We start from the raw sequence: 15,869 nt of genomic DNA, 5'->3' as shown, positions 1-15,869 counted from the left end.
CTTTAGCCGTAACCCCCTTATCTCCTTACCACCCCCACTCCAGCCCGAAGCAGTCACTAACCTACTGCTTGTCTCTCTAGATTTCCCCATTCTGAACATTTCATATGCGCGAAATCATACAGTATGTGGCCTTTTGTGACTGGTTTCTGTCACTTGGCATAGTGTTTTCAAGGTTCATCCCTGTTGTAGTGTATATTTTCATTCCTTTTGAGGGCTGAATCATGCTCCATTGTGTGGATAGGCCACATTCTATTTATGCATTATCAGTTGATGGGCATTTGGATTGTTTCTGCTCGGGGCTATGATGAATAATACTGTTCTGCATATAACATATAATATGCATATAACATATAATAATACTGTTATGCATATGCATAGGTTTTTATGTGGACATGTGTTTTTATTTGGGAGGGGGTATACCTATGAGTAGATTACTAGGTTGTATGATAATTCAATGTTTATTTGTTTGAGGAACTACCAGACTGTTTGCCTTGTGTTTGCTCATCAGCTACTTGTATTTCAGTCACCATTTTCACATATCCATTTTTTTCTGAGTCTAACTTGGGGTAGAGATGGCCAGAATCAGCAGCCGCCGCCCACCCTACCCCCCAAACACATGCGCATTTGATGTTCCCATTTTTTTTTTTTTTGCACTTCACAAATCTTCTTTTCTATTTTGTTATTGCTTGAGGCTCCTTCTCTCTTTCTGTAAATACTACTGAGCACCTGCTGTGTACCAGCGCTGTCCTTGGTGCTGGGTAACTGCAGGACCGCACAGACCCCACTGCAGCATGGGGTTTACTTCCCAGTGGAGGAGCCCACTAGCTATAATGAGGATATAGGCGGTCAAGTGGGGATATGTCTTTGAAGGGAAATGAATCTGGGGGGGGGGGGGGGAGGAGCAGGGTTGAAAGGTGGAAGGCTTTACCTCTTTAGGTAAGGTAGTCTGGGAGAGCCTTTCCAAGTGGAGGGAGGGAGCCATGAAGGTATTTGGGGACAGTGATCCAGGGAGGAGAGCCTGGAGGTGGGAACTGGGTGGGCTGGAGGACCAGCCAGGAGGCTGGCATGGCTTCAGGTCAGTGGGCTCAGGGAGGGGCTAAAGATGATCATATGTGTGCACCCTGCCTGGCCTTACTTCCCTTGATCAGGAAGCTATTGTATCTCACATTTGAAATTTACTAGTGGAACTTACACAGATGGAACATACTAGTCTCTCTCCCTGCCAGTGTTTAAGGCATCTCCTCATTCCCCGCCGTGTCTGTCTAGCCCATGTTTGGACAACTTTGATGACGTGTGCTAGTGATGGGCGTGGCCTGGACAGCAGGGAGCAGGGCCTGGGGCTGTACTGTGTTCCCTGGGGTTGGCGTGCCCCTGTGCCTTTGTGCGTACGTGGCTACACCGGGAAAGGTAACCAGGGAAGAACACATGACACTCAGTGCCTGTCTTAATTCAGGCGGCTAAAACAAAGTACCGGGGACTGGGTGGTTTACAAACAACAGAAATTTATTTCTCACAGTTTGGGAGGCTGGAAATCTGAGCTCGTGGTCATGTTCCGGTGAGGACTGTCTTCTGGGTTGCATGAAGTCCGCCATTCTCTCATATCCTCGCGTGGGGGAAGGAGGGTGAGGGAGATCTCTGGAGGCCTCTGTTACAGGGACACTCATCCCTTTCATGGAGGCTCCCTCATGACCTCATCACCTCCCAAAGACCCCACCTCCTAAAGCCATCACATCGTGGGTTAGGATTTCAGCATGTGAATTTAGGAGTAAGGAGACGACACAAACATTCAATCCATTGCCCTTCATGGACTTGCTCATAAAGTATAGTTCCTAGAAAATAAACCCATTTTTAACAGACTAAAATGTGGGGTCCTGGGAGGCTCAGTTGGTTAAGCATCCGACTTCGACTCAGGTCATGATCTTGCAGTCCGTGGGTTCGAGCCCCGCGTCGGGCTCTGTGCTGACAGCTCAGAACCTGGATCCTGTTTCGGATTCTGGGTCTCCCCCTCTCTCTCTCCCTCGCCTGATCACACGCTGTGTCTCTCTCAAATATAAACATTAACTAATTTTAAAAAACAGTGTAAAATGTGATTTTGAAATAGTAGGAACCATATAACATTATTAAGGGCGAGAAGCATAGTAGGAGTAACGTAGCTAACATTTTTTTGAAGTCTCAGACTGTGTCCAGTGCTCTCCACAGATTATCTCCCTTCAGCCTTGTGACGGTCCCACGAGAAGGGCTTGTTATTGTTCGTGTTGCACAGGGTGAGGAGGTGAAGTGACTTGCCCGGCTCCTGAGCTGGACTCAAACCCAGCCAGGGCGGTCCCGGATATAGTTTCTACCCTTGGTCCACGGGCACTTGGAATTCTGCATTCTCTTATTTCATTATGTTACAGACAACCATGGTTCTGTCTATGGTGACCACATATAGAAGGGAGTTGTATTGTGTGCTGAAATCAGGTCCTTAAATCAGCATTACGTCCACAATTACCCTTGAAAAATCCCTCGTCACTTACCAAGCACGGTACCTCTTCTTCCTGTGCTGGCCCACGTTCATTTATCTATTCGTTCATCGGCAGACGGACACTTGGGTTGTGTCTACCTTTTGTCTATGATGAGTGATGACGCCGTGAACGTTCACGTATGAGCTTGTGTGTGGACGTATGTTTTCATGCCTCTGCGTGTGTACTTAGGAGTGGAATGGAGTTTCTTGGGTGGGGTGTCTGACGATGTCATTGTTCTATGAAGACAGACCAAACCCTCCCCGTTGAGACCGTTTCTCCCTTTTATGTTTCTTGCCAAGTGTGCGTTACTGAATTCAAGGAAGTTGGTATTGAGTAGCTGACATACCACAGCGGAGCACATCCTGAGCTCTGGAGGGGAGTGGGGGTGGGGGAGGTGAGTGGAAGGTCCGAAGGCTTTCTGGAAGGGCCTCTCCTCTCCCCAGGTACAAGTCCTTGTGCCCAGACACCTGGCCACACTGGCACGGGCCTCCAGCAGAGGGCGTAGAACGGCTGATCCAGTACATCGGCTACACGCCCGAGGAGTACAAGTTAGGGAGGTAAGTGGCCAAGAAATCCCCGTTGAAAAGCTTCGTGCATTGACCTGTATGCGTCTAGAGCCTGGAGATGAATTTGTAAAGGAATTTACATAGATTGACAAGCGGATACCTCCATCCACTCAAGTTAAATGCAGCTCTGTGAAGAAAACACTGCGTGTACCTGCTCACCTTGCTTTGCTCACACAGAATATTGCACAACGTTTCTGAAAGCAGCTGAGTGTCCACAGTTGAGCTCCGTTCTGACACTGTCTACCTAGGTAGTGTCCAAGACCCAAGTTAAGGACTCAGCCTCGCCAGACTGTCTACACCCGCCCCCCACTTCAGATGCCAGTTACAAGTCCCACTGGTCACCTGTGCTTCTGACCACTGACTGGCTAGCTATTGGAGGTTCCCAGGACCCCCTCTTTGGGTTCAATCGATTGGCCAGAGTGGCTCAGGAAACTCAGAAAAAAAAATTTTACTTGGGTCCCTGAGTGGCTCGGTCGGTGGAGCCATCAGCTCAGGACATGGTCTCGCGGTTCAGGAGTTCGAGCCCCGCATCAGGCTCGCTGCTGTCAGTGAAGAACCTGCTTCAGAACTTCTGTTCCCCTCACTCTGCCCCTCCTCTGCTTGCACAGACTCTCTCTCTCTCTCTCTCTCTCTCTCTCTCTCTCTCTCTCTCTCAAAAATAAAAATTAAAGAAAAAGTAAAACATTTTTCTTACTGCATTGCCGGCTTATTACAAAAAAATAGAACTCCAGAACAGCCAGATGGAAGAGATACATAGGGCGGGGTCTGGGGAAGAAGCCTGGAACTTCCACGCCCTCTCCAGGTACACTCAGAACATCAAGCCACGTCTTTTTTTGGCGGGGGGCAGGTGGGAGCGGTTATGGAGGCTTCATTACATGGGCACGATTGACAAAGTCACTGGTCATCAGTTCAACCCCCAGCCCCTCTCCCCTACCTCGAGGCGGGGCTGAAAGTTCTCAGCCTCTCATCTCAAGATTGGTTTCCCTGGCAGCCGGCTCCCATCCTTAGGTTATCCAAGGGGGCTTTGCACACATCACTTCCTTAGCAGAAACTCGGGTGTGGTGTGGTCGAAAGGGATCTGTTAATGACTAGTAAGACACCCATTTCACTCTTATCCCTTGGAAACCATTTCAGGAACAGAGTCCAAATATAACAAAAAGATGCCCCTGTTGCTCTAATTACAAGGATTTTGGGAGCCGTGATACTGGAACAGGACAAAGACCAGATATATATATATTTTTTTAATGTTTGTTTATTTTGAGAGAGTACGCACAGGGGAGGGGCAGGGAGGGGGAGAGAGAATCCCAAGCAGGCTCTGCCCTGCCAGTGCAGAGAGCAACACGGGGCTCGATCTCAGGAACTGTGGTTAAGAGTCGGACACTCAACCGATGCTTAACTGGCTGAGCCCGCCACGCATCCCCAAATAGGTATTTATTATTAAGAGTCACAACATCACAAGCTCCAAGTGGTTGGAAGGGCTCTAGCACTGCCTACGGGAGGAGATGAAGTTAGAAAGGAACCCCGTGTTCTCTACCTCACTCAGGGCTGGGTTGAACGTCTTTGCCTGCAAGATGAGTTTGTTTGGTCTTGTTATTGATCACATGCACGCAGGACCTCTCAGAGGGGATATTAGGACTTCTGTGATGCCAAAGCTCCTCAGGCATCCCAGAAGGTGGTGTTCTAGAACTCCGAGTACATTACTATCGCTGTAGTTGTCCGTGAGCAGGAGAACTTTTGTACACATTGGAAGCGTTTGAGGCAGAACTCCGTGGGGCGAACCGCGAAGATTTTAGTTTGTCCTATAAGTCCTTTTGGTCAGGGTGAATTTGGTGGTAGGGAGCGGTGCCCAAGGGTATAGACGGGCATTCCCAGGCCACAGAGAATCCAGCTCCAGGGATCTCTGCCTTCGAATCTATCAGGGGCTTTGCCTGTCAACTCCTAACTCCCACTCACATATAGACAGCCGTCTGGCCACCTGGTCCCTCTCTATCCTTACACTTCTGTCCTGGGACCTGCTTCAAGTATTAACCACATTTCTAAGCCTGATCCCTGAGGGGAATGGAGCTTCACACAGCCCAAGGGAGGCGGACGAAAGAGGTCATGGGTGGTAAGTTGCCCTCACAGGGTGCGTAGGGCAGGTAGAAAGTGATGCATATTGATAATTTATCTTTGCTGGTGGAGGGGATTTCCTTTTTTTTTTTTTTTTTTAATTTTTTTTTTTTTTAACATTTATTTTTTGAGAGACAGAGCGTGAGCAGGGGAGGGACACAGAGAGAGAGAGAGGGAGACACAGAATCCGAAGCACACTCCAGGCTCGGAGCTGTCAGCACAGAGCCTGACACGGGGCTTGAACTCATGAACTATGAGATCATGACCTGCGCTGAAGTCAGATGCTTAACAAATTGAGCCACCCAGGCGCCCCAACGGGATCTTCTTTTAAGCTGAGACTGGGGGCACCTAGGTGGCTCAGTTGGTTAAGCATCCGATTCTTGATTTCGGCTCAGGCCATGATCTCACGGTTCTTGGGATCGAGCCCCATATCAGGCTCTGCACTGACAGTGTGGAACCTACTTGGGATCCTCTCTGTCCCTCTCGGCCCCTCCCCCGCTTGTGCGTGCACGCTCTCTCTCTAACATTTTTTAAAAAGATAAAACCTAAAAAACAAAACAAAAAAAACCCGAGACTCATATTCCTTGTCATCAATCTTCAAAACCTAAGGAATTAACTTCAGGTCAAATCAATGTAGTAGTTTCCTGAGCTGGTAACAAATGACCACAGACTGGCTGGCTTTAAACAACAGAAGAGTGTTCTCAAGGAGTCGGCGGGCTCTGTGGGAGGGTCCTTCCTTGCCTCTTCCAGCTTCTGGTGGCTCCTGACCTTCCTTGGCTTGTGGCCACTTCCCTCCAGTCTCTGCTTCTGTCTTCACATGAACCTCCCTGTGCCTGTGTGTCCTTTTCTGTCTCTTAGATGCACACGCATGCCGGATTTAGGTGAACCCTAATTCTGGATGATCTCTTCTCAATCCCTACCTTGATGACGTCTGCAAAGACCCTATTTCCAGATAAGATCACATTCTGAGGTTCTGGCGAGGGGACACTATTCAAGCCAGCCAATTACTCATGACAACAATCTTTTCTTTCACTTCTAGAACCAAGATATTCATTCGTTTCCCCAGAACTCTGTTTGCTACTGAAGATGCCTTTGAATTTAGTAAACATCAATTAGGTATGATTTTCTTTTTCTTTTCTTTTTTTTTTTTTTCCTGTCCTGATTTCCGTAGACTGCGAAATGAACCGGCTTAGCTTGGGTTACATCGTACACATGGTGTCTGATCTAATGTAAGAAGCACTCGCTTTGGAAACCCAGAATGAGAACACATGGGTTTATATGCCTTAATGCGTGTTTGGAGGGTAGTCATGGATGCACACGGAAACTTACATGCCGGATTGCCATCCCACTTGTTAGGACCCGAACCTCAAATGAAGCTTTGAACACTTCGTTCATACCAGTATCTGATGCCGGAAGGTGTCGCCTCGCAGCCTGCAGGCACGGGGGCGGGGGGGGGGGTGTGGCGTGCAGGGAGTGCAGTGAATGGCAAATGAGGAAAGTTCTGGGGTGGAGGTTGGGGGTGCAAAAAAATGTAAAAACTCCTGGAGGGCAGTGGGGCTTCTCCCTCGAAATCTCAACTGGTCTGTCGAGACAGACCCTGCTGCGTGTACCTGAGTGCTTTCTGTGTGCCAGGTACGTATTAAGTCCTCTGCCCTCAGGACCTCGTTGTGCTCTTTAAAACTAACCTGCGCAGCTGTATTATCTCCACTTTGCAGTCAGGGAAACTGAGGCCCAAGGTGTTGGTAACTTGCTGAAGGCTGCACAGCTAGTAAGCGGCAGAGCTTGGGTTGGAACATGGGGCTGCCCGCCTTCAGGAGCCGGGCTTGTGACCACCGTCCTTTTTTTTGGACCCTGACAGCAGTGGGCACCAATCCCGGGACCTGGTTTCTGGGTGGGTGCTGGCTGCAGGGGGGACCCCAGCATTTCTAACCAGCCCCCAGGGAATGGGATGCCACTGGTTGTGGGGCCCTCAGTGCGCCTGGCTTGTGTTGGGAATTCAGTCCCCAGGTGGAGGGAGGTGGACGGGGCAGCTCGAGGGCGAGCAAGCATGTGGTCCGAGGGCCACGGAACCAAGGACCAGCAGGCCCCCCGTAGATAGACGGGGGTGGGGAGCTCTAACCACCGAGTCTGTTCTTTACCCTGGAGGGAGGAAGGAGGGAGGAAGGAGGGGGGGAGGGGGGGAGGGAGGGAGGGAGGATGGGCCCACCCCTTCCCATCTCTTCCCAGTCAGCTCCGCACGGCACACCTCGAGGGCTGCTTCTGACCTGCCCTTGGAAAAGCGCTACCACGCAGGTGCACAACTGAAAGCCATCTCACCAAAACTTTTGTTTCATTTGAAGTTGCAAGAATCCAAGCCACATACAAAGCCTGCCTAGAGAGGAGAGCGTACGTGAGAAAGAGACACGCAGGTAAGAATTAAAACAGAAACGTGCCCGTCTGCAGTGAGCCAGACCTCTGCGGTCTCTCTCATCCCTGCTGTACCTGGAGCTCAGGCCCCTTTGGTGGCTTCTCTCCCCTTGCTCGGCCTTGAAACCTTGCGTGTGTCTCGTCTTTATTCTGTTGACCCGAGATTGCAACGGAGTGGCCCGTATTCCTCCCACGGACGTGGTTTATTGGATCCCACCGCGTGTGCCTGTTTACAGAATAACTCTTTTAAAAGAATGCCAACACCAGGAGTACCTTGGGAACCCGTCTCCTGTCGCTCTCCTGTCCCTTCTCAACCCTGCCCCCTCCCCGCCCCCATCTCTCTTTGGAATTCTGCATTTCTCATTGCCTTGTTTTCCTCTATAGCTTTACCATCTATGGATACGTCTCTAAACAACAGTTTTATTGGCTGACACATTTGGAACTCCGTAAGATTATACTGTTTATATTTTTAGGGACGTGTTTGTTTCCGAAATGCAACCAGTCGACGTGCGCAGGTTTGGTCATTTACTGTCACGGCTGCGTAGGATTGCACCGTATCACACGTTGGCAAACTTTCCTAAAGACCAGATGGTACTGTAGGCTTGGGGGTCACCCGGCCTCGGTCACGGCTACTCAGCTCTGACATTGTATCAGGAAGGTACTTTAGGCTATATGTAAATAAACGGGCATAGTCGTGTGGCAGTAAACCTTTATTTACAAAAACAGATGGCCTGCGGGCCACAGTTTGCCACCCCCCCCCCCGTGCCGTATGAGTGCTTCATAATTCAGCCATTCGCTGGATAGACGCATGGGTTGTTTCAGTTGTTTGCTTTCATAACAGAAAACAGTGCTGCTATGAGGAATACACAAGAAAGTATTTTTTCTAATCCGAATAACTGAACAAAATCTGTAAAGCACTTAAAAACTGGGAAGCATGTCAGAAATCTATGTGTCCCAATTTACGTATCTCAGTTCTTAAGTGTAGGCAACTTAAAGCACACACCAGTTGAGACCAGCCGCAGGCAGCAACAAAACTAACGGGTCCCTCAGGAAGGCCTGGGGAAACTCTGATCCCCTCACGTCATTGTGGGGTTTTCCTTGAAGCTTTCTGCGGCACCCCTGGGGTTCCTCTGTTGCCCTGGTTCAGTTGTCTGAACCGCCCCCCACACTCCCCGTAAGAACTGGTAACACTCACCACTTTTCCATCTCTCGGGCAGAGTGCGGGTGGGTATCCGGATGTTTGTGGAGTGGGGGATGTTTCTGGAAAAAAGCCATTGTATTTAAATGTGATCGTGCTCACCTTCTAATGCTGGCAGTGAACTCTTTCAGCCATCACACTTGAAGCCCACTGGCGCGGGGCCCTGGCTCGGAAGCTGGCCAAAAGGAGAAAGTGGGCTGTGTGGACCGTAAGAAAGTGAGTTCTCTGTAGAAGGTGGTCGCGGACTTGGCTGAGTTCTTTGGCTTTGTGCCGAAAGTTCCCTTCAGGGTGTCAGCCCCTAAGAATTCAGCTCTGTGGCTTTCCTCTGAGCTCCCTAATTTGACGGTGACCACAATTTAGTACGCTTGTCAGTTTCTCTTAGTTCAAAAGTCGCAAGGTCAGCTGCCCTCCAATGCCAGGCAGGTAAAAAAGCGAGTTTCACGAGCTGGGATAAGACGATAAGGCATGGTGGGGACTGCGGCTAAGTCCATTGCTTTCTTCTGAGCTCCCTAATTGGACAGTGATCACAATTCAATACGCCTGTCAGTTTCTCCTAGTTCAAAAGTCACAAGGTCAGCTGCCCTCCAATGCCAGGCAGGTAAAAGTGAATTTCACGAGCTGGGATAAGATGAAAAGGCATGGTGGGAACTGCAGCTAACTTTGGAAACCTCAGTCCACCTCAGAGGGGCAGTCACTACTCCAGCTGACTGCTGCCTTGGAGAAATGCCAGCTTAGTGTTGCCACAGATTCTTGATAACCAGCCCCACCTCCCCCTCCGCCCGCCCAAGTTTGGGTGGAAATCTGGCTTTCGTGTACTATTTCCCAATATTGTTGTTAGCAACTAATTCAAACCACTCAAAACAAAACCAAAGATAGCATGGGTGAAATAGAGCACATTTTCGGGGCAGACCTGACCTGTGGGCCATGTAACGGTAGTCCCACCTGGCGACCCAAACAACCTGCACCATTTCGGCCTCCTTTGCAAACAGGTGGGGAGAGAGCCCGAGGCTCTGTGAAGAAATGGGCCAGAAAATTAACAGAAACCACTTGCTGCTTCAGGTTCATAAAGGGATTCATCAACCGCAACAAGCCTCTCTGCCCGGACAATGAGGAGTTTATCGTGTTCGTGCGGAAGAATTACATCTTGAACCTCCGGTATCATGTCCCAAAGAACGTCTTGGACAAGAGCTGGCTGAGGCCTCCTGGCATTTTAGAAAATGTGAGGATGACACGCAGATTGTTGTTGCAAGTGACTCGGGCAGCGACGGGGCTCAGCTGGTGTATCTTTGTGCCACCTCCCTTGGCTCGAAAGGCTTTAGCGAAGCACTTCTTTGCAAGGCTGTCCTATGAGAAATGTCGCTCCTCTCAATTCGTACTCTCAAGCCAATGGAGGTTGGTTAGCATGGAGCATTTGCGAATAGCGCTACCCTTGGTGTGGCCTTCCTGATGGCTTATAATGACTGTCACCTAGAACAGCGTTTCTCAAAAAAAGGTCCAAGGATCCTGTGTCTGGAGCACAGTGGGGGCCTCTGTAAGAAACCGGGCCCCAGCCCAGGTCCACTGAGCAGTTCTTAGAGTCTTTTTTTTAGCCGGGTCCTCGGGTGACTCAAACACATTCAAGTTCGAGAAGCAGTAGCTTAGCAACGGTGAAAAGATAACGCAAGATTGGAAGATTAGTTGCTTTCTCGGACTTTAAAATACTAATGCTGTACTGGGGCGCCTGCGTGGCTCAGTCAGTTAAGTGTCCAAGTCTTGGTTTCAGCTCAAATCATGATCTCGAGGTTCATGGGATTAAACCCCACGTCAGGCTCTGCACTGACAGCAAGGAGCCTGCTTGGGATTCTCCCTCCCTCCCTCCCTCCCTCCCCTCACCCCGCCCCTCCCCACCACTCATGCTCGCTTGCTCTCAAAGTAAATAAACTTAAAAAAAAAAATACTAATGCTGTACTTGAAATCGGACTGAATTCGACTTGCTTTCAGAGCCTCTGTCTTGTGGCCACAGCCCAAGACTGGGTCTGAGTGAGGCGGGTAGATCAGACGTGCGTGTGTTCTCCACACAGGCCTCGGACCTGCTCAGGAAGATGTGCACCAGGAACCTGGTTCGGAAGTACTGTCGCGGGATCACGGCCGAGAGGAAGGCGCTGGTAAGGACGGGGAGCCCGGGTGGGCAGCGAAGGTGCTGGAAGGTCCGGGGTGGGCGGCGCTCACCCACCATCTCACCTGGGAGCCCAGGGGTCACACCAGGCTCATGCCTCCTGCATGTGTTGGGGGTGGAACACAAGAAGGCCACTTAGGTCAGAGCCCCTTGTTCAAGGACAGATGTTGCAAGTGCTTCTGCTCACGCTGTTGCCACGGGAACACAGCCCAGATGGCCCCTGTGCTGCACGGAAGGCCGGGCCCCTTCTCTGCTGGAGGGTTTTGTGTCTGCTTGTCTGCAGGTCCGTAAAGCGCTAGAGAGTCCTCTCTCAGGGTCTGCGGGCCGCACGATCTCTGTTGCAGTCACTCAACTCTGCGAGCAGAGCACGGAAGCTGCCGGACAGCACACATGAATGAATGGCGTAGCCAGGCTGCAAAACAAACAAAAACTTAGAAACAACCGGCAGCAGGCTGGATCTGGCCCCCGGGGCTGGAGTTGGCAGGCAGACCTCTGACCCAGAAGGAGGAAACTGCTGTCTGAAATTCTGAAAATTCCCCTGCTGGGAAGGGAGTGCAAGAGACCAGCACGAAATGTCAGCTCCAGTCTCTGCCAGCGTAATTTTTAGGGGCACTTTGGCCAAAGCCTGGAATGTGCTGTGATTTCCGGGCAGAGGTATGACGAGGCCTCTACAGCTGATCACGGAGAGTGAGCTGTGCCGCGGACCTCCGTCCCAAGGAGCCCCACGGCTCCCACTTTTGTATTTCCCTCTCTCTGTTACCAGATGCAGCAAAAGGTGGTTACAAGTGAGCTCTTCAGGGGGAAGAAAGAAGGTTATGCAGAAGCCTTAAACCAGCCCTTCGCCAACAGTCGGATCGGTAAGCGCGTTCTTCTGTTTGTGCACTCGCTTAGAGGGTCAGAAGATGACGCCTGACTCCGGAGAGTCTCCTGGCCCATAGTTGAGGTCTTGGTCACAGAGAGACGTAAACCCAGCAGGTACCAGTGGCTTTTGCACCATGATGGCGTTTAGTTGACGATTCACTGTGCTCCGATTCCCTCCCCAGATGAAGGAGACATTAATCCCAAAGTACTTCAACTCATCAGCAGTGAGAAAATCCAGGTAGGGAAGTGTTGTGTCCTGGCGTCAGTCAGGATTCCCTTACGAAGCGTGAGAACAGGTCCGTCTTCTGTACGAGGGGTGTCCGGAAGTGCTGTTGAACTGCAGGGGTGTGTGGGGACGGACAGCGTTCACAACCGCGATGCTCTGGGTATTAACAAAGACTGCGGGGCCCGCATGATCCCTAGGTACCTATTTGCTGTTCTTACGGTCCTTATCTGTCACCCCAGGAACCGGGTTGGGTTTTCCTATGAAATTGAGTGAAACACAGCCATGAAATTCATCGTTAAACACCCCCTATTAGCAGCAGCCATGTGGCGGGGTGCCAACATGGCACAACTTAGTAGCCATGCGCCATCTGGGCAGGTTACTTCAGCTCTTGCTGCCTTTGTCCCTGTGTGTGTGGGGGTGGCAGGGTTACGGAGAGGCCCCGGGGTTCCATGGCAGGAAGCGCTGTGTGGTAATACCTGCTCACAGATAAGCAGGTGAGTGCTGGAAGTAAGGAGCTCAGTACTCCGCCCCCTCCGCCCGCGGAGTTCCCTTCCCTTCATGGTGACGGTCACCTCTTCGCAGTACGGTGTCCCGGTCATTAAATACGACAGGAAGGGCTTCAGGGCGAGGGAGCGGCAGTTCCTCCTCACTCAGAAAGCGGCTTACGTGGTGGAACTTGCCAAAATCAAGCAGAAAATAGCGTACTCGGCACTCAAAGGTAAGAAGCCAGCGACCGTATGGCTGTTCACGGGGTCGACTTAGCTTCTGGGCTCACCAGTTAAGAAGACACCCTCCAGTGGAAGACCGAAGTGGAGGGTGCCCTTAAAGCCTGGGGCTGCCGGGGCCTGGCCTGTGCTTCTCTTTCTGGCATAAATATCAACGGCCACCCCTTCGCTCCAGCATCCAGCTTGGATAACCGTCCCCTTCTCCGATGACCTGTGCTGTATCCCGAGCACAGCCCTTCACAGCCTCACGGCATGCTCGTTGCTGGAGTGTGCCCTTCTTCCTGCTGGGCCCAGCTGGGAGGGAAAGAGCGTGGGGTTGGGGCACCCCCAGGTATGCCTCCTCTTTTTTCCTGTATTGATGTCACGTTGTCCGGTTCCCGGTCCCTAACTCTGGATCTGTCTTAAGGGGTCTCCACCAGCAGCCTCAGTGATGGAATCTTGGTCATTCACGTGTCGCCGGAGGACAGCAAACAAAAGGTAATTGCCGGCCACCCGTCTCTGCTGACGGAGACCACTGCCACGATATTCAGTTGCCTGCCGCAGAGCCTTGGTGTTGGAGGGTGTTTTCCTTTTGAGCCACTGCTCCCGGGGTGCCTGGGTGGCTCAGTCGGTTGAGCGTCTGACTTCGGCTCAGGTCATGATCTCACGGTTCGTGAGTTCGAGCCCCGCATCGGGCTCTGTGCTGACAGCTCAGGGCCTGGAGCCTGCTTCGGATTCTGTGTCTCCCTCTGTCTCTCTGTCCCTTCCCTGCTCACGCTCTGTCTCTCTCAAAAATAAAAATTAAAAAAACCTTTTAAGCCACTGCTTCTGGAACAGCCATGTCTCCTTCTCAGGGGGATGCCGTCTTACAGTGTGAACATATCTTTGAAGCCATTACTAAGCTCGTCATGCTGGTGAAGCGGGGGAACATTGTCAATGTCGTCCAGGGGAGGTAGGTGGTTTTGCCCAGCGATCGCTCACTCACATAGGGAACCGTGGTCTCACATCCCAGTTCTCCAAGGAGGGCCTTATGTTCCTGAGGGAAGCTGTCACTGAGTGAAAGGTGGACCTCTGGGCCAGAGCAGGTGACGTCCACACCCTTCCTGTTGATAGTTGTTGTTCGGGACAGTTGGCCGAGCACAGTGGGCCCGGAGCTTTGCAGGCTGCCTACAACTGATGAGGGCAGAGTGGCAACATTACTTTAGGACGGAAAAGAAAACCATCTGACACGTAGATGGGGTGCTCTTACTCGATTCTCTCAGCTCTGAAGGATGGCCACGTTTTCCATGTCAGGGGCACAAAGCGGCTAAGCAGCAGGCCCAGTGTCACCTGGCTGGTTGGGGACGGTGTGGGGGTTCCTGAGGCCATGCTGGATTCTCGTTCGCAGATGGAATCAGGAGGCGCTGTGCCCCCCCCCCCCCAGCCCCTGGGAAAGCAGGTCTTCCTGCTGCCCCTATTAGGTCTGAAGCCACCCTAATGTCATGAGCAAATCCATTATGTACAAGAGGGGGGCACAGAGCAGGGTTGGTTTTGCTGGACCTCACAGGGAGACCCGCCCCCCCCAGCCATGAGAGTTTCAGCAGGACCATATGTAGGTGGCTCTTCAGACATCAAATTGGCCCCTTGAAGGACTGAACGTGCTAAAGTGATTTGAGAATAACCACAGGAACGTGGTGAGTTTTCTCCGTTACGGAACTGGTGGTCTTTTGGGAACTCAAGTAAAATAAAACTCTAATAAAACAGGAATTTGATCTTGAAACCCATAAAGCTGCATAAGCGAATTTCTTTTGTAGACAAGAGGCAAAAAAGAAAAGGTCAGTAATTGATGATTTTGTGTATTTTCAGTTTACGGTTTTGTATCAGTCCTGGAAAAGAAGGCACGATCGTTTTCGATACGGGACCAGAAGAGCAAATCTATAAAGATAAAAATGGACAGTTAACCGTGGTGAGTGGCTGGCAGGGGAGGGAGGCGTGAGCAGTTTGACATGAGAATATAGACTGTTCATTTCTCCCTCTGTTCTCGATTCTGTATCAAAACAGGAAGGTATGGATACCAGGGGTACAGATTCACACAATGAATGAAAAGGGGGAAAAAAAGCAAGTTCACCTCCCAGTTTTGGTTGTTAGTAAACAGGAAGTTGACGTTCAGTCCTTCTCGGTTTTAAAGGTCGAAGCCACCTTTTCACTGCCTCGTAAGGGCCTTACGCCTTATCACAGTGGTTCTCATTCGTGTTTCCAACGTTGGAGTCTCCTGTGAGTTTCCAAAAGTACCAGTGCCTGAGTCTCAGACACGGTGATGTAATTGGCTTGGCGGGGGCGTGGCCGGGGCTTTGGAATGTGAGCACTCTGGTCGGATCAAGTCCAGCTGGAGTGCTCCATGCTGTGCCCTCCCTCCCGGGTCCGACCATGCTGGACCCGGCATCTCAACATTCCTCACTGTACCAGGAGTACACAGAGCTTAGTTTGATCCGATTTTGCTAGGAAATAGCCCATTACAACCTGAGCGGGCTGAGTGTTTTAAGATGTCTTTTGTATATATGCACCCGGTATCCTTAGTTGATACAAACGAACGAGGAAACGGTCTGTCGACATATGGAATGTCTTGTACCTATTTTAATTTATATCCCCTTAACTATGAAACTGTGACTGTGGATGTAAACGGCACCCAAAAGGCTTTTGTGATCCAATTGCCCCTAAACGCCTTCAGGGAGAAGTTGAAATCTTTAAGTACTATTTTGGATTTAAAGCATCAGAGTTTTCAGTCTACGTGCTGTCTTAGGGGCATGACCTTCAGGAGTAATTCTGTCCTGAGTCACACGGCCTGACTGGCTCGGGCTGAAGATGCCTTTTCTAAATCCCATTTCCTTTTCTAAATGCCCTCTGCCTCGAGTCCGGTAGGGCTGGCTTCTCCAGGCTGGTCCACACCCACTGCCCCGCTGCGGACCACCGGGTGAGAAGAGGGCTCTGACCTAAGTGCGTCCTCTCTCCCAAGGTGTCGGTCCACACGACTTCCTCCTGACCTCTCCGGTGGCTGGTTGTGCTCCGGCTGAGGAAAGTGCCCAGGAAGTGGGGGGCTGTCCAGGTGGCTACACCTTCCGGGAAAGGGGACAGCAGCTCTAGCAAAAGGAGATCCCATCTGA

General features: G+C 51.0%; 1 protein-coding gene across 1 annotated transcript in view; it reads left to right on the top strand.

Moving 5' to 3' along the window:
- The window catches only part of MYO1H (myosin IH), a 45,110-nt gene extending 29,290 nt beyond the window's left edge, over positions 1–15,820 (top strand). Inside the window, exons 19-31 of the mRNA XM_030292211.1 lie at positions 2,948–3,061; positions 6,219–6,295; positions 7,519–7,587; positions 8,915–8,999; positions 9,843–10,002; positions 10,844–10,927; positions 11,702–11,795; positions 11,982–12,037; positions 12,608–12,743; positions 13,157–13,227; positions 13,584–13,681; positions 14,575–14,674; positions 15,722–15,820. Coding sequence (XP_030148071.1) covers positions 2,948–3,061; positions 6,219–6,295; positions 7,519–7,587; positions 8,915–8,999; positions 9,843–10,002; positions 10,844–10,927; positions 11,702–11,795; positions 11,982–12,037; positions 12,608–12,743; positions 13,157–13,227; positions 13,584–13,681; positions 14,575–14,674; positions 15,722–15,748 — 1,171 coding nt within the window. The 3' untranslated portion in view covers positions 15,749–15,820. The remainder of the gene's footprint in view (positions 1–2,947; positions 3,062–6,218; positions 6,296–7,518; positions 7,588–8,914; positions 9,000–9,842; positions 10,003–10,843; positions 10,928–11,701; positions 11,796–11,981; positions 12,038–12,607; positions 12,744–13,156; positions 13,228–13,583; positions 13,682–14,574; positions 14,675–15,721) is intronic.
- The last annotated feature ends 49 nt before the right edge of the window (positions 15,821–15,869 follow it).

The sequence above is a fragment of the Lynx canadensis genome, chromosome D3 (genome assembly GCF_007474595.2).
Source record: "Lynx canadensis isolate LIC74 chromosome D3, mLynCan4.pri.v2, whole genome shotgun sequence".
In the NCBI taxonomy this organism is placed as follows: domain Eukaryota; kingdom Metazoa; phylum Chordata; class Mammalia; order Carnivora; family Felidae; genus Lynx; species Lynx canadensis.
The sequence above is the reverse complement of the archived record's forward strand: the minus strand, read 5'-3'. Positions and strand labels throughout refer to the sequence as shown.